Source organism: Caloenas nicobarica, chromosome 12, assembly GCF_036013445.1.
Source record: "Caloenas nicobarica isolate bCalNic1 chromosome 12, bCalNic1.hap1, whole genome shotgun sequence".
Taxonomy (NCBI): Eukaryota; Metazoa; Chordata; class Aves; order Columbiformes; family Columbidae; genus Caloenas; species Caloenas nicobarica.
The window spans coordinates 22845639-22863006 of NC_088256.1; the positions used below are offsets into that span (position 1 = coordinate 22845639).

Genomic DNA, 17368 nt, shown 5'->3' on the forward strand with positions numbered 1-17368 from the left:
TTGATCTTAAGTACATATGTGTTATTGTATACAGAAATGTTTACTTACTAAACAAAATAATCTTAGCACATCATCCCGCTATATAAACAAAGGGACGTGGGTTTTTTCATACCTCAATATATTTGTTAATTCAAAATAGAACATAGGTAACAACACAATCCAGTTAAAAGATAAATATTCCTAGTTTATATCCATGCCTTGAGAAAGTAAATAACATAAAAATTATATCGAGTACTGTAGATTGTGTTCTCCCTTTTGAACAGTAAAAAAACCCAACATGTAGATATTTTGGCTAATAGCTCAGTGACTCTGTTACATAAAAGTCAAGAACGGTTGAAATGTGCTGATCCACTGGAAGTGTCCAATGAAATGGTGATCTCGAGGACAGGTTGCCATTGAGTTCAGCAGAGCCAAAAGGAGTTTGCTGTCACAGGGCTCCCTCGCTGCCACCCGAATGCCCGGGGATTCCTGTGGGCGCACAGGGCACACCGTGACCCCGAGCCAGCTCCAGGAGCACCGTCAGCTCCCCTGCAGCCTCCTCCACGTCTGGGTGTGCGTGCTGGCGAACCAGAGGCACTGGCTTGTTTAGGTAAAATCAGAAAACAAAACATTGTTAAAAAAAACCAGACATGCTTCCTCCTCGCTGTGAGAGCAGCACGGTGCACAAGTCTTCTCTCCCAGCACGCACGATGAGATTGGGGTCTGCCAGGTGACGGAGGGCACAGCCGGTATCGCGGGTTGAACGCCAGCTGAGGGAACACACTGTGGCTCCAGGCCGTGGAACCAGGCCATGTGGCACACATTCAGGCTATAACGCAGCATCACGGCCTGTCTCCAAACAGCTACATGAGAAACTGTGGCATACAAAAGAGCATGGGATGAAGTGCAATGTGGGAAAGACCCATGGGATGCAACAGATCGGATCAGTTGTGTACCAAGTGCTGCAGCTGAGGCCTAACCAATGGTTTGAAATACGCTAAAGCAGCAAATAAAAGCAGTAAGAACTATTTGTACTCTCTTCCCAGCAAAGGGAATAAACCATGATGAAGGTTTATTGTTAAAGGCAAAGGGGAACAGAGGTTCTGAAGTGTTAATGCTTCTTGCTCCTTTTCAGCTCCTGTTTAAAGATAGCAATGTCATAATAGTTTCTAAATTTCACCATGAAAATGGGTATTGGGATGATAATAGTTAACATGCCGAATACCGCAGCTAAGGCTGCTGTCACTTGGCCAGCTGTGGTGAGAGGGATGATATCTCCATAGCCCACTGTGGTGAGTGTGATCAGAGCCCACCAGAAGCAAAGAAGAATGTCAGCGAAGTGCAGCTCCCCTGTGTAGGAGGGATGACTCCCCAGCAGCTCCCCATAGAAAAAGAGAGAGCCAAAGAAGAGTGTCTCAAAGGCCAAAATCATCAGCAGAATGCAAATCTCTCTGAGGATAGACTTGAGGGTGTAGCACAGAACTCTGAGGATCAGTGGCGTTTCTATCAGCTTGGATATCTTCAGGAGTTTGAGGAGATAGACAATACGAACAAAGCCCAACCACAGCCCCAGGCTTGGCATCCTCTGAATCTGCCCAGCCACAAAGAGTTCAATATAAACTGGGAAGAGGGAGAGGAAGTCAACCACGTTCAGGGGATTTTGGAAGAACAACTTCTTGTCTGGGCAGAAACAAAATCGCACAGAGAACTCAAAAGTAAACCAGAGGACACAGAAAAGCTCCAGATGAAGCAAGTAGGCAGCCTGGTGGTAAAAGTGGTCATGGCTGTTGTGAGAGGCCTCAGAATAGCCAACAGAGGTGGAGTTGGCAGTAAAAAACTCAAACTGTGCCTTGGTTTCCTCACAGAATATGATGACAATTCCAACGATGAACAGCAGAGAAACAAAAGCCACGCACTGCAGAGGGAGGAAAAGGGCACACGTGCAATTAGTTCAACAAACGAGTATTGCCTGACCTCACCGCCCCACCACAACCCCAGCACCACCTCCACAGGCACGGTATGATCCCAGAATAATCCTTCTCAAATCACCATGTTTTGCTCACATGGAGTGCACTTTCTCTTTCCAGACTTGAAAAATAATAGAGAAGATTGGAGTCAAAGGAAAAACTACATGAACTCCTATATCAAGTTTGTAAGGAAGGGGAAATGTCCGACAGCTGGAGCGATGCAGACAGACTCACACTGGGGCCTCTTCAGCACTAAAACGTTGGCTCCAGAAATACCAGCAGCACAGAAGACATCCTCTGCAGCCTTTGACTTGTGTTTGTTGCTCTGCATGCCTGACATTTTAAAGGGGAACGGGGTGTGCATTTTGTACAGAGAACAGGGACAAGAGGGGAAGAGAAGAAGGAGTGTCTGTTAAGGAGAGGAGAGAATTTTATTTTCTTTTTCAATCTGGGACTCAAAGCATACTTATCAAAGCTATGAACCCATTAGCATTTTTCATGGACCCACTCCAGTAATCCCAAAGGACACAGGCTGTGTCCATCTCCACACACACTATTACCTTAGCACTGAAAGAAGAAAAGGGTTTGTCAAACGTAGACCAAATCTTTGGCTGCCACCTGGTTCGCCAGCTGAAATCCCTTCGTTCTGTCTGGACTATGAGGCACTGGTCATCAGTCTGTTCTTTTTCATCCCAAACGTCAACCTCCTCTGGCTGCACCTCTCTGTTATTCAGCTTCAGCCAGCAGCAGGATGCTAGCTGTGCCTCATTTATTTCCCAGAAAGCCAGCTCTTCTTCTAAGACTGACCTACAGGTATCAATGGGACAGCGGAAATGTTTGGTCCTATAATAGTTCAACACGTAGCTGAAGATCTCAGCACTCCTATCAAAAAAGAACTCTTTAGTAGTGGGATCATAGTCGTAGGTGCTTGTGGCGTGGGGCTCAGTTAGGCTGCATAGCTTGGTCCCTGGGAAGGTCCGGAGGGTGCTGCTGTATGTCTCGTATTTGACTCCCCCAATATTCAGGACGATTTTTTCCTTGGAGCCTTCCATCTGTGAGGGAGGTGCAAGTCCTCATAGGTTCTTGTTTACCTTCAGTCAAAAAGAGCAGAATACAAATGAAAAGATGTAAAGCAAAGCAAGTTTGGGAGCAAGAACGTTTTCCAGGGTACCTCATTCCAGTGCTTTTAAAGAACATTTTGTTCCTGAAACCTGCATCTCCTTTTGCCATTCCCCATCACGTTCAGTGCCTCTTCTAGACTCTGCTCCGTGGCCATATTGTCTGAGCACTTTTCAGGAGATGCATCAAGCAAAATGACAAACATCTGGTTGCCATTGCTCTCCCTCTCAGCTTGTACCCATGGGGACAGATCACACAGCCCATTTCACCACATTTGTTCATATACTGTGGATAATTATTGCAATAAACTCATTTGAGGTAAAGTTCTAATTCCCAAGACATGCCTTCCACTATCCCTCCCCTCATCTAGTTCTTCCACCTCTGTCCCCAGTTTCCTTCTCCACAAGGAGTTTCTTGCATACACCTCCATGGGCCAAAGAGCTAAAACAGTCATCAACAGCTTATTCTCCAAACAAGTCTTTAAACATAATCTCCTGTGTTGAGCCTGCACAGCAAGAGACCCTGCTGCCTGGTGGGAACACTTAGGTTGTTTGAGTTATGCTTTTTCTTTGAGTCTTCCCTGTGTAGAGTCCCACCTCAGTAGGACAAATCACCTTTCCTTTTCAGGAAGCTGCTCCTTACCTGGAATCTATATGCAGGATTCCTGGACTGGATAGAAACGCAGAACATGCTGCCTCCTCCTTCGGGGCTGGCTGACACCTCAGAACAGCACCAGAACCTGCTGCCATGGCCTCTGGCGTTGGAAAGCACATTCCACGTTCAGTTGCTTATCTCCTGTCATACATCCCCTGTTTTGCTCTTCAAAATCCAACATACCTGGAAGAAACTCAAGGCCTGCTTTATGACCATTATTCTAAAGGAGGGAAACCGAGGATCTCTGTAGCAGGTAGGAGAGGTGTAGAATAGGAACGGGATCTTCTTGAGCAAGCGGCTGGGCCTGTCTGCCCCCAACACCCATCCACTTCTGACTGTCTGTCCCCCTCCACTTTCCTCTTCCAGTCCCACACATTTCTGTCCAACGTTCTCTTACACCCTGTGTTTCTAGTTCTGGCCCTTCTCTTCTTGTAATAGAGCAAGCCGGTCCATGCTTCCTGCCTGGATTCTTCTACCCAGAGATGGCTGCTCAGCGTGCTGAGACCACGCACACAGAAATTCCAGTTGTCCCTCCTCCCCTTGCTGCAGAAAGTGTTGAGCATGGGAGTCACAGGTCACTTCTGCGACAAAACTTTCCATCCAGGATCAGCAGAGAAACAAGCCCTGCACCATGGGAGACTACCAGAAAGAAGTAAAGAACTACATACAGCCCCTCACTCAACTTTATCAGAAAGGGCTGGAAGCTGCAGTTTGGTCACATGCTGGTGGCACAAGAGAATCACTGCCCATCTACTGTCCTTGCCAGTCCAAACAGATGTGAGGCTGGATGCGGTTTCACCCTAGAACTTCCACTAACTTCATCGAGAGCAGGATTGAGCATAAGGACTAACGGTGTGCAGGCATTGCCCAGTACGTGCTGCACAGCAATCCACACAGCCTGCTTCTAAGCAGGGTAGATTAATTCAGCACTCGGCAAATCCGTAGTGACGTTATTGGCCTCTGTTTCCTAGGTCTCTAAAGAGCACAGTGATTTTTGAGATCCCAGCTAAAGTTGCCTTTATCTGCTTAGAATGCTAGATACCTCTTTCTCAAACATAACGATCCCCATTGAGAAATGAGCCCAGAAGTGCCATTTCATGTTCTTACCTTGGTGCTATTGCAGCAACTCTGCAACCAGAAGAAAGGAGAAGAGACTGGGAAGAACAGAAACAAATCCAGTGAAAACAGGATGTTCGATGGCTGGTCTCCAAAGCTCAAGTCTCACAGATGCCAAAACCAAACCCAGCCAATAGCACTGAGGAGATGCAGAGGCCCCTCTCCCTCGGTCCTGCGCTGTCAGCAGCTGCTCCCCGCTCCAGGGAACAACGTTCCAACAAGGACACGACCGCCAGCCCAGACACATGGTGGCTGTTCCGCCACCTGCTGCTCTGCTCACAGCCCATGTGTTTGGGAAATATGTGGAGCTCAAATGTCTTAGGACCAATTAGACATTAAACTAGCAAGACACAGAAATGCAGACAGAGCATTGCTCTGTCTTGGCTGTGCATTATTCAAGTTTGAGTAAGAAAAAAATAATACGGAAAACTAGAGGAGCAAATGAAGAAACAAAAAAGCCCACCTCCCACCTTCTTGTCACACATTTTTTTATTATTATTATTTAAAGGCCTTTTTTTTTTCATTTCTGGATTACTGAGAGCATGATCTTGTGCACCCACTGATTTTAAATGCATTTTTTGTCATGGATTACTCCAGGAAGAAAGTTGCACATAGTTGTTAATCCCGGTCAAGAAAGGCACGCTGCACACAAAATTTCCTTTAAGTCAACATTTCAAGGCCATTTCCAGGTATCACCTCTGCTTGCTTCTACCTCTCTGGAAAGAAAGAAAGAAAGGGAATTTCCTTATTCCCACAAAGAGCAAGACTGTTCAGGAAGGCTCTGGGGCTTCCTTTTCAGTTATACAAATGAAACGCAGATTCATGTTTCTTTAGAGGAAGTATTATCACAGTTCACCTGATGGATTTTTCATTTTAATCTACTACCTACATTACCCTGACACACTGAAATATTTGTCTTTTAAATAATAGGTTTTCCATTTAGGCCTTTTCCCTATTACAGATCGCAGCCTTGTTCTCCGCCCTCTTGGCACCTCACCTGCAGGTGCACAGAACCCCACTCACCCCAACCTCCCAAAGCACCACAGACACCACAGACGTCCTGGCCTCTTCTCTCGGCCACCACCACAGCAAGGTGCAGAAACCTGAGCAGCAAACTGCTGCCAAGCTTGTGTGGGACACAGTGGGCAATGAGCCATCTCTGCCCATTACCTTCCAGTTGCGCCCCGAGCAGCCTGACCTTGCCAGCAGAGCAGCAGCACCATTCCCCTGCATCCAGACCTGAGAGCATACGAAGCATGTGCAATCTATGCTGGTTGAGTCCTTGCTCCCTTCCATCTCTGTAACAGACACCAAACTTTTCACATCTTTCTCCCTCTCCAGAGAGAATAAGAACGAAAAAGACTCCTTTTAATTTAATTCCCGATATATCTCTGAGGCTCTGGAAGCAGGTGATCTAGTAGAGTTTGATGTACCCTATCTGTTCCACAGCACTGCAGTGTTCGCCTTCACAGCCTTTGTACTGCAGGTCATTTCTGAAACCCAGAAATAATCTGGCAAGCAAAATGACACATGGTGTTCCTATGCTCTGAATAGGACCCTTTGATTGCAGTAAACAGCTTCTCCTTTCAGAACATTTTTAAGCAGATGAAAAGTGCAACTCCATTCCCAGAGAACAGGGCCCTGTTCCAAGTTTTCTCCCTTCCCTGTGTCTTCTGAGAATTCACTTTCACTACACGAGGCATTGTGGGAGTGTCAGGATTTAACTCCAGCGGCAACCGGGATCACGCAGCTGCTCGCTCACTCCTCCCTCCTCACGTGGGATGGAGGAGAGACTTGGAAAGGAAAAAAAACCTCACGGTTTGAGGTAAGAACAGTTTAATAGGACAGCAAAGGAAGATAAAATAATAAAAATAGAACATACGAAACAAGTGATGCACAATGCAATTGCTTACTGCTTGTGACAATTGGCCTACATTTATCAACACAAAAGAACAAGGTAGACTTTGTTGGAGGGAGGCAGGGGCGAAGAGACTGAAACTGTAATGAACTGAGACATTTTTCAAATATGGTATTTTAACAGAACTCATTCAGCATTTCTTCCCCATAATCTTTGGTATTTAATCCAGTATGTTGTACAGGGCAGAAGCTCTATGATTTTTCCCATTCACTCATAGTCTGATGCACACAGTCGCAACCACAGACTCAGGCATACTCTTCAGTCTAAATTAGGGGGGGCTTCCTTAACTGCATTTGTTCTAGAATATAAGAGGAGTTCTAGCTTTCCAGCACAAGCATTTCTTTAGAGAATGTTCATAAAAAGCTGGTGAGGATGATTAAGTTTTGCAAACAAACTCTTGCTGCAGACAGCACCAGAACCTGCAGCCGTACCTCTTCTCCTAGCAAAACCAGTGTCAGTAACTTCTGCGGACTGCCACCTCCAGTGCTTTTTTCCATCCCATGTTTTGGTTCTGACCTCTGACACAAGTGTATTCCTGGGATTATGCAAACAGATCAGTTAAGAGAGAAGTTTCTTAAAAAAAAAAAAGCCTCCAAAAATCAGGCAATTCATAACCTGGATCACTTATTGATTCAGCCTACTGTCAAAACCCGTGAAGTGCTGCAACTGGAAAGCGGAGCAGCTGAGTGTTCTGCAAGCGCAGATGCACACAGGCAAGGCTGGGAGGCCCGGGCCCCCAGGGAGCACCCTGCCCTGCAGCCCCCCGGCCGCCCTTCCCCTCCACCCGGGCCCCAAACACACCCCACCGCCCCAGAACGAGGGCAGGACGCGTCCGTCCCGCACCGGCCTCACAACACCCAAAGCGCCTTTCGGCTGTGACCATCGCTGGGGGAGACCTCACACACCCGGGAGACGAGTCCCGCAGCCCTCGGGCAAGCGCGGCGCTGCCAGGCGGGCCGAGAACGGTCGAGGCCGCGCCACAGCCCGCACCCCCAGCCGCCCACCCGCAGCGCACCGCGCCCGCCGCCCGGCTCGCCCAGGGCGGGAGCCGGAAGCTCGGCTCGGCGCGGCTCGGCTCGGCGCGGCTCGGCTCGGCGCGGCTCGGCTCGGCTCGGCGCGGCGCAGGCGCAGCGCAGGGAGCGGCGGCCGGAGGCGGCGGCATGGCGGGCGGTGCGGAGCCGCGCTGGCCCCGCGCTCGGCGGTGCTCGTCTCCGGCCCGCAAGCGGCTCAAGCCGCTGCGGACCGTGGTGGCGTGGAGGGGCCGGGCGGAGTGGGACCAGGTGATGGTGGGGCTGTACTGCGGGGACAGCCGGCTGCAGCAGGAGGCGCTGGACCGGGTCTCGGCCTGGAAGAGCCGGTACGGGCCGCGCACCGCGAGCGGGGCCGCGCTGTGGGGCCGCGGGGCCGCGCTGCGTCCCGGCCGCGGTCCCTGGGGCGCCCCGCTCCCCCGGCCCGGGCGGTGGCCGCTGCCGCCGGCGGGCAGCCCCTCTCGGGGGCGGGTTCCCCGGGCGCGCAGCCGGGCCGGGGCGGCGGGGCTCGGGCCCTGCGAGCCCGCGGCCGCACGGGCGCGTTTCTCGAGGCAGAGGCTGCAGGGTGCGCACCCAGGGGCCCGACTCACCTTGTTCTGGTTGTGTCGGTGCTACTGCACCCATGCACAAGACTAGTCTTTGTTTGGCACCTTGTATTGTCTGTGTGCTTAGCGTGTCAGTAAGTGCTCATTTAAAATACGCTTAGCAGGAGCCATGCGATCGTGCTGTTCCAAATAAAAGCCTTCTGGAAAGATCGTTTGATGCTGTCCTTCTGCATGCTGTTTCTTAGGCTGTTGTATACCACAGAGCACAAAAAGCAGCTGGAAAGGCACACCTTTTGCAGAGGGACTGTACTTCTTGTGAGACCGCTCACCCGCTTTTCCTTCATCTCCAGATACGGTCCCAAAATGCCGCTTGCAGTGGATTGCACTGCCGAACTGATTCGTTGCAAGGTCCTGGATTCATCTGGCAGGTTGAAGTCGCATGAGCTCATCCTCTCCTACGGGCTGGCGCTTGTGAGGTAGGGAGGGCTCTGGGGGCTGGAGAGAGAGACCCGGACAGTGGACCGTTCAGCTGTCTGATTTAACTTTGCATCTTTGGGACCACAGGGCTGTACTGCATGTGGAGGTTTTGTCTCTGGGGTTCCAGGTTTCTTTGCAGCTCTTGGTGGTCATTTATCTTGTCTGTTACCTGCATGCAGGTTTGTCAACTTGATCACAGAAAGGAAACAGAAGATGGTCAGCATTCCGCTGAGGCAATTAGCCAGAGAGGTAAATGTTTAATGAGAGTTTCTGGATAACTTATGTATATACAGGGAGCATATGCATTGTTTGTTAGCAACACTGGGTGGAGGGAGTTGTGGGGGGTCATTCCTTTGCAACCAAAGTAGTGGATATAGATGCCAGTTCTTTCCAAATGCAAAGTTTTAGAGAGGCTTGATGTAACTAGTTCTAAAACTTTGTTCTTTAAGGTCAGATTAGGAGTAACAAAGGCTGATGATCATTAAAACATTTTGAATCACGTGATCAAAAGTCTCGATTTGAGTGTAAATAGTCCCACTTGACATATATGCCACACTTTTTAATTTTTCTTAGCTACTGAGACATGGAAAAAGAGCTAAATCTGTGGTTTATAAATTGTAGTCTTTGACAAGCAAATTTATATATAAAAAACCCTTAATCACATTTGCAGGCATTTTCATCTTGTGTCTGTTGCTTGAAGTGAGGTCTGCGGAGGAGGGAAGGGTCACGGTGTCACTAGTAGCAGGACCAGCTTGGGTCCTTTTATTGCCAGCTGCACTGAGCGTCATATCTGGGTCTGAACAGCAAGTTTTGAAAATGAAGAACAGACAGTATTTGGGACTCTCCTATATATCCAGCCTTGTCTGTGAGAATGATGAATTGATATTTTTTTTTTTCTGGGTTTCTAAGAAGGGTGCTGCTTCTCGCCATTTAAAGCTGATCAAGCTTAAAAATACAGGTCTTGCATAGTTTAGGTTGACTGTCCTTAGGAAGATTGAAAAAAAATTGCATGCAACCTAGAGTGTGTATGATTTGTGTATTATGTATGACACGATTTGTATCTTTGATACACAAACTGTCATCCAGAATGTTTCATCGGTTTAAATATAATTTAACTGCTTCTCAGTATCTCGCTAAATTACACACAGCACCTCTGTCTAAAAAGACATCTGTCGTTGCAAGTAACGTTGAAGAACTTTATCTGTAACATGCCAAGTCTGTGCGGGCGCGAGGCAGAGGAGGGATCAGAGAGGAGGGGCTCTCAGCCCCGTGACGTGGGGCTGGGGGCCGCGGTGCAGGAGCCGCCCGAAGAGGCAGCGGTTCTGCAGCCTGGCGGCGTGCGCAGGGAGCCGGGGTGACGCTGCGGCTGTTCTTGCAGGTGGACATCCCCGTCTGGGTGGTGGATCTCCGCCACGAGCTGACCCATGGCAAGCTGCCGCGCCTGGCTTTGTGCCGCAGGGGTGAGTGCTGCCAGCGGTGACCAGGGTGCCGGTGCTGCGGGCCCTGGGGGAGCACCCGCCACCGTTTTGGGGGGTTGTGGGATGAGCCACGGGCTGGTCCTGGCAGGGACAGTGTGGAGTGAGGCACAGGGGCGTTTGTCACCGCCCCGCGGGACAGCTGAGCTGTGTGCGGTAGCTCCAGCCGCTGGTGCGTCACAGGGCAGGTGCTCAGAGACTTTCTCCTTCTCCTGAAAAAAATACTGGAAACAATAGTTCAGCCTTCTTGCTTCTTTATAGCACTGGAAGTGCATCTTGGGAAGGAGGTAGATGCTTTTCCTGATGGTTTAGAGACTCTTGAGACTTCAAAAAAATCCGATTTAGGAAGAAATGCAGTAGGTACTGCAAGTCCGAATGACCAGCTCTTGGCATTTGGAGGGATTCCTGGGAATTTGGGGTTAAGCACTGAGGAGCCAGTTAAACAGCCTTCAGCAGGGTCCTTAGACTGAGCTGGGTACTGAAAACAGTGATGGGAGAAAAGGGGTTTTCTTTACATTCTAACATATGCCTAATGTAGTCTCTGCACAAAAAATTAATGTTACTGTTATAGACACCATGTTGGTCATGGTGACACTAAAGAATTGACTCATTTTCTTATCAGAACTCTCCTGCTGGGACTTAGTTTCTGCTTAAATTTGGCCTAACTTGAAGGAGGTGCAGCGCTATAGCAGTATCCAGTCCTTTTTGTTGCCAAAAAGGCAGTGGGTGGGTGTTAACAGGCCTGTGATACCAGGTCGTGGGGGGCTTTTTGTTGTGTTATTTAAAAAAAAAATCTCTTTCACTTTTTCATTAATGGAATTGTATGTGATTTCAGGGTTCGTAACTTGTAAACAGTATTTCTTTTCACAATGCAAGTTAGCAGTGTGCCACCTGTATATTTTTTTTAAATAACAAAGAAAACCTCACTGAGAAGAGAATGTTTTCTGTTCTCCCTTAGGTTGTGACGTTGTGTTGGAGTGGCTACGAAAGACGTATTGGAGTCGTCAGCTGGGCAATAACTTGTGCGAAGAAAGCGAGGACGAGGAGCAGGAGGAGGTGGAAGCAAATGCCGAGCTGGACAGTGATGCGTGGGAGATTCGAACCTCACAGCATGAGGCCTGTGAGAAACACAAGGAATTCCATGGTAGGTGTCCCTAGAACAACGTCAGATACAAGGATTAGATCTGTCTCGTGCTAGAGAAAGCAGTTTGAAAGTGTCATCTTCCAGCCCTGACAGTGCATACAGATTTACCTTCAGCTCAGGTTTTGGGATTCCTCTTTGGACCTTGCTGGATTCTTGGGGTGACTGACTTTTTGGTATTAGCTCACTGAATTTATATCATAAAACCTTTTACTGCTATTGAATATGCAGTTCCTAATTAGCAGCAACACTTATACTGGGATGGTTTAGGACCAAACATTATAAAAATAAGTTGTAGTGTCTAATCAGCCACAGTTTTGGTATTGAGGCCACTACTGACAAAGGTGACTATGATCCCTTTGTAGCCCTCAAAACTGTAGATTCATATCTAGAGCCAGAGCAGGACAAAGGCAGGTCATCGAGTTTCAAAATACCTTGCAGGTGGACAGAAAAATCATTAGCTGTCAGTTGTATTAAATAAAAAAATCACGGGTAACTCAACCTGGGCATAATCTAAGATATGAAGCGCAAAACAGTGGGAAAACTTTGGTAAATTGTTCCAGTGGTTGCTTTTCCATCACCAGAAGTCTTTGAACCAAAAATAAGGAGCTTTTCTCAAAGGTGGATTTCTAGTTTGAATGACTCACAGGTGGAATTGGGCGTTCAGACTGGATGGCTATTCTGTGAGGCATGTCAGGTATCAAAAAGTACCTCAGACAGTAAAAACAATTAGTCATATTTTTTTCTGACAAAATACGGCATGTTTATGGGGAGTAATTCCCCCAACAGATTACAGCAGCCCAGTCCAAGGTCCAGAGATTGTGCGGAAATCCTGAAGTGACCCTTTTTGCTCTCTGGAAGATCACACTAAGTGATTATAATGATCTTTCTGGCTTTGGGATCTATGGATTTCTTGCAAGTCTTTTCTAGATTCCTTTATAACAGACTAATATGTAGATGCGGTAGCTGTGATCTAGACGATATTAGCTAATTTGTTGTGCACTTTGAATTTAATACAGAATTTATTAGAACAATCCAAATGGAGAGGCAGTACTAAACTTCAGATCGCAGCAGCACTTATCACTTCTCTTGTCGGAGTGTATGTCTGGGCACTGGTGTGACTTCATGCTGGATGCGAACCAAGAATGTGCTATTCCTTCCTCTCTCTAAAAAAAAAGAACACTCCAACCCCAGTTGCCAAAAGAGAGAACCACAGAATGATACAGTAGATTCTGTGATTTATGTGTCCGGAGTAATAGGAATGGCAATGGTGTGTCAGTCCTACAGTTCAAATGCATCTGAAGTTTTATCTGGCTGATACTGGGTGGGTGGGCATCCTGATAGCAGGTGACAGTGACACCTGAATGGCGAAGTATTTTGAAAGATGGTGCTGTTTCAGGTACAGTAAAAGTGGTCAACACGTAGAGAAAGGACATTTCATGTAGATGGTAAATTAGGGTTTCGTAAAGTCCAAGCATACTGTTGGTTTGCGAATAGCCACAGTGCTGTTGGAATAGATTCAGAATGCAAGTACAAGGAATACAAATACACGTCAGAACATGAACTGCCAATAGGAACAATTTCTTCTAAGTGAATCTGTTTAGGCGTTTTTTGGGGCTGTCTGGATTTATCAAACTTGCTTGTCTTTGACTGCTGTTAGTGATAAAATACTGAACTCCTGCTTCAACCTCACTTGATAAAATTTATGTTGCCAGAAAAGTCTGGGAGCTATAGGAGTCATTAGTGTTGTCTGAATCAGAATTTATTACTTCATTTGACTGATGTCTTCCTTGAGTGCATATTTGGCAGAACAAAGCAGCTTGCCCAGGTACAGAATTTGCTTTTATAGTTAATCCATTCCCTGTTTAAACTATCTATTTATGTTTATTTCTAGAAAAAGTCAGAGATGTACTGATATCCTACAAGAATGAGCAGTTTCGGGTAAGTGCAGTCTGATCATCAGCACTTTGGGTTCTTCCCATTCCCCGCTTGGGGCACTAAGTCTTCTCGTCCTTCCTGCCCACGCTGAGGAGCTGGTGCTCTTGAACAGGCCTCGTTTGAAATACCTGAGCAAGACTCAGGATCTGTGCCAGGAGTTTATTTCATTTGACTGCAGGGATCCCTTTTTTCTCCCTTTAGCGTCCTCCCCCGGTCAGAATCTGTCCAGAAGTGTCGGTGATACAGAAGGGATATTTTATCAGTGCTTCAGAGTCATCTTCATAACAGTGTAACTGTACAGTCTCTGATACAGATACTTCTCTAGCTATTTTGTTAACTGCTTATTATACTTAAAGTTTATATAAATCTGTAAGGTGTAATCTAAGATAAAATAAGCTTTGTCGTGGGGACTGTGGACTTTCTTGTCTGATTATTTGTATGGGTAGACTACAGGTTCATTAGTCGCTTTAAGTCCTGTGTTTATACTTGATTTGTCATCTAAAGCCTCTTTTGCATGCAGTGGTAGCTTTGCAGATGCAGGTTAAGAGAGCTAATCACAGTCATGAAAATTACACCTTGTTTTTTCATTCTCATTTTACATTACATTCCTACCTGGTAGGGAAAATAATTCCTTATTTTCTCTCAGTAGTTACTGTCTTCCAAAAAGAATCTGCTAGATACTTGGTGATGTAAGATGCTTCATACCAATATTTTATAGAAGGTGGTGAGGATAGAATTGTTACTTGGGTAGGTTGTGAGCAGAAGTAGAAGACATGTCTTGCCCTACTGGACAGACCCAGATAAGGTATAAATCAAACCAAGAAATCACTGGCTTTCACATGAGTACTAACCTCCAATATTCTCTCTTCCATTCTTGGTACAACCTGGTAGTCTGGTTTGTGTGTTGCTTCCGCTCATCAGATGCTCTCAGCTGATTACAGGTTGCCTAGATGGCTGTGTGAATTTGACATTTTGATCTCCTGTATGCATAACGTGACTGGCAAAACTGTGTCCTAAGTAGGCAGCCTCATCCCCACCCCACATGTGAAGTTAATGATTCAAAATCAGTCTGTCCTGGTTTGTGCTGGAGTCAGGGAGGGCAAGGTTTAGAACCAGAATGAGCATGTCAGAACTGTGACTCCTTGGTGTTGCTGCCTTTTTAATGTAGTCCTTTTCGAAGTATGACATTGTTTATATTAATTTTTAATATGCTGCTAGGAAGGGGAACTTCAGTGAGTTTTTGAAGTGCTGTTGATGAAATACATGCGGCATAAGCGTCTTCTCTTCATAGCAATGACTTTCTGTTCACCAGGAGCGTATTTGCCATTAATGTTTGGATTTTTCCTTCCCTCAGGTTATGCAGACTGTGCAGTCTGTGTCAAAGTCTCGAGAGCTGTGGTCCGATTCCTCTTCAGAAGTGGAGTGGATTTTGGCTCAGATCAAAGACCTGATGCAAGAGAACAGGTACATCTGTGATAAGGAGCTGAGGTGAAACGTAGGGTGCAGAGCTGGGCTTGTAGACCTGTTGCACTGCATTTCACCATGTTGTTCCGCTGGTCGTGGTGAAAGCAATTGGTCGATTTCCTCAACTTCTTTGAGGATTGAGTTGTTAATCTCTGTCCTATGAGGAGCGGCTGAGGGGTCTGGAATTATTTATCCTGGAGAACAGGAGGCTGAGGAGAGACCTCGCCCTCTGCAACTGCCTGAGGAGGCTGGAGCATGGAGGGGCTTGGTCTCTTCTCCCAAGTAGGAAGTGATAGAATGAGACAAAACGGCCTCAAGTTGCACCAGGGGAGGTTTAGATTGGGTATTAGGAAAAAAATTTTCATGGAAAGGGTTGTCAGGCATTGGAACAGGCTCCCCAGGCAAGTGGTGGAATCACCATCCCTGGAGGGATTTAAAAGACGTGCAGGTGAGGTGCTTAGGGACGTGGTTTAGTGGACTTGGCTGTGTTAGGTTAACGGTTGGACTCTGTAATCTTAAAGGTCTTTTCCAACCAAAATGAATCTGTGATTCTTCAGAAACTCAATAAAAGCTCTGCCCTCTGTAGCCGCTGCTCCTGGTCCATTCTTAACCATGACATTTGTTGGAGAAGATGAATATTATTATGCTACCAAAGCAGCAATGAGTGTGCAAGTGCTTATAATGAAGTCACTTTTTTACTTCAACTCCACAAGCTTTAAACATACGGTTGCGTGTATATGTTTATGTAAGTGAACACAGAGGTTCCTAGAAGTTGAGTACCATAGTGGTAATTGCTTCTGCTTTGCTTCATATCTGTCCTGAAGTGCTGCAGCCGTTTACTGCCCCGTCCTGTGGAGTCTATCGTGTATCACAAATGCAGCTGGGCTGGTGCTGCCCCAGGGGCCTCTCTGGTGCCAGCAGCGGTTCGGGATCTGGAGATGTTAAGTGGCATTAATGAGACTCTGATTGCTCTAGGGAGGCCGTGGCTGAAGCTCTTCTCAGCGATGGCTTTCTCATCCCAAAGATGGAATGTCTGAAGATGCTCAATATCAAGTATGAAGGTTAGTGATTTGGTCACCACCATAGCTAGTGTTATGCGCGAGTTGGTTCGGGTTTTTCCTTTTTTTCTCATTATATTGAAAGCTGTAATTCTCTGCATAATTTTCATATATCTGGGTCTTTAAACATCTTTTGACCTGTTCTCCAGACCCCTTTATGGCCACGCTTAGCTGTTTTTAGGTAATTCTCTTTCCATGGAAGAGCTCTCCAGCACTGAATGCTACCTGACCAAACCGTCTTCTGAAGTTTTCATCCCTGCCCTTATCTGCCATAGTTACTGATTTCTCTAATTCCTTTTCTACATTGAAAATTTGAAGCAAATCTAGGTTGTTGTTTTTGTTTTGTTTTGTTTTTAGCCTTATTCACCAGTTGCATCTTAGCTCCATGCTGCTGCCCGTACATGTGGAGTTGCATGGATTTTCTGCAAGAGACTTAGATACCTAGAGGCAATGAAAATTAATAATTTGTCTGTTTCCCTGGGAGCTCTTGGAAACACCAGCCAAAGAACTTTCCGAGACAGAGACTCAGATTTCTGTGATTATGTAACAGTAGTAAAAATTTAGGAGTTTTTTGATTCTATGTTGCTTTGCTCAATGTACTTTCTTTGGGCAGTATATTTTTAGACAGAATAGCTCTTCCTTACATGTGAAATAAGATGACACTAAGAAGGGATTAGGAAAACAGGTAGATTTTCCTGTGGTTTACCATGTTATTAGATCAGGTATTGTATTTTCTACTTCATTGAGCTGTTGTGTTAATTATCAATTTGCTGCTTATTTTACTTCCCTAGCATAAGAAAATAATAGTTCCGTGTTCAGTGGGGATCCCAGGAAACCCCCTTGAACCAGTGATCTCAGAACAAACTACTTAAGTTTGGAAAACATGTCACACCTGTGAAAAAAAGAAAAATTATAAACCAGTGATTTTTGGCTTCTCTTTTTTTTTTTTAATTGCAGCAAATAAAGAGGTATGGCAGTTCAAAATTCCTCAGACATTTTACTGCTTTTGGCAGCCTTTGCTCACAGGCCTCCTTTCCCGAAGTTTTACACAGACCCTAATAGAGAAAATGTTTATGGAGCTGAAGGAATGTTCTGACTCTTCAGAGCTCCGGCCCCAGTTCCTGATCAACTGGATTTCTGAGCTGCTGACTGGCATTGCCAAAGTAAACGCTGGTGAGTACGTCTGCAATTTCTGTGTGTAAAAAAATGGAAGAGTGTTTTCTGTACTATTGCGAAAATTGGGAGAGTGTTGTGAGCTTTAGATGGAAGGCACAATAACCTAACTATTACATTTTATCATGTGAATGTAGAGCTTTTATTGTTGCATTTCTTAAACTTTTCAACCTGCAGCTTATGTATGTCATGCATTTCTTAGCACAAAATCGAAATTGTTATTGACAACTTTGCTGCAGCCTCCTCAGGATAGGAAAAGCCCATCTCTCCCATGAAAGATCGGGCCCTGAAGTGCTGTTTTTTTCCAGATAGTAGT

At 46.3% G+C, this 17368-nt stretch overlaps 2 protein-coding genes across 3 annotated transcripts in view; one reads left to right on the forward strand and one right to left on the reverse strand.

Annotated features, from left to right (window-relative positions):
- Nucleotides 1-8425, reverse strand: LOC135993690 (potassium voltage-gated channel subfamily C member 1-like). 2 transcript variants are annotated; one of them, XM_065643697.1, is made up of 5 exons: nt 8372-8425; nt 4827-4873; nt 3708-3902; nt 2507-3037; nt 1-1894 (listed from the first exon to the last, which is right to left on the reverse strand). In XM_065643697.1, exons 4-5 carry the CDS (start codon nt 2996-2998, stop codon nt 1091-1093), a joined length of 1296 nt encoding a protein of 431 aa, XP_065499769.1. In that variant the 5' UTR covers nt 2999-3037; nt 3708-3902; nt 4827-4873; nt 8372-8425; the 3' UTR covers nt 1-1090. The 2 variants fall into 2 exon arrangements, with proteins under 2 accessions (XP_065499769.1, XP_065499770.1); XM_065643698.1 differs by lacking the exon at nt 8372-8425 and having other exon boundaries at nt 3708-3819; nt 4827-4895.
- Nucleotides 7902-17368, forward strand: part of LAS1L (LAS1 like ribosome biogenesis factor) — a 22683-nt gene continuing 13216 nt past the window's right edge. Inside the window, exons 1-9 of the mRNA XM_065643695.1 lie at nt 7902-8110; nt 8677-8802; nt 8983-9052; nt 10182-10263; nt 11237-11422; nt 13314-13360; nt 14712-14821; nt 15797-15882; nt 16837-17052. Coding sequence (XP_065499767.1) covers nt 7914-8110; nt 8677-8802; nt 8983-9052; nt 10182-10263; nt 11237-11422; nt 13314-13360; nt 14712-14821; nt 15797-15882; nt 16837-17052 — 1120 coding nt within the window. The 5' untranslated portion in view covers nt 7902-7913. The remainder of the gene's footprint in view (nt 8111-8676; nt 8803-8982; nt 9053-10181; nt 10264-11236; nt 11423-13313; nt 13361-14711; nt 14822-15796; nt 15883-16836; nt 17053-17368) is intronic.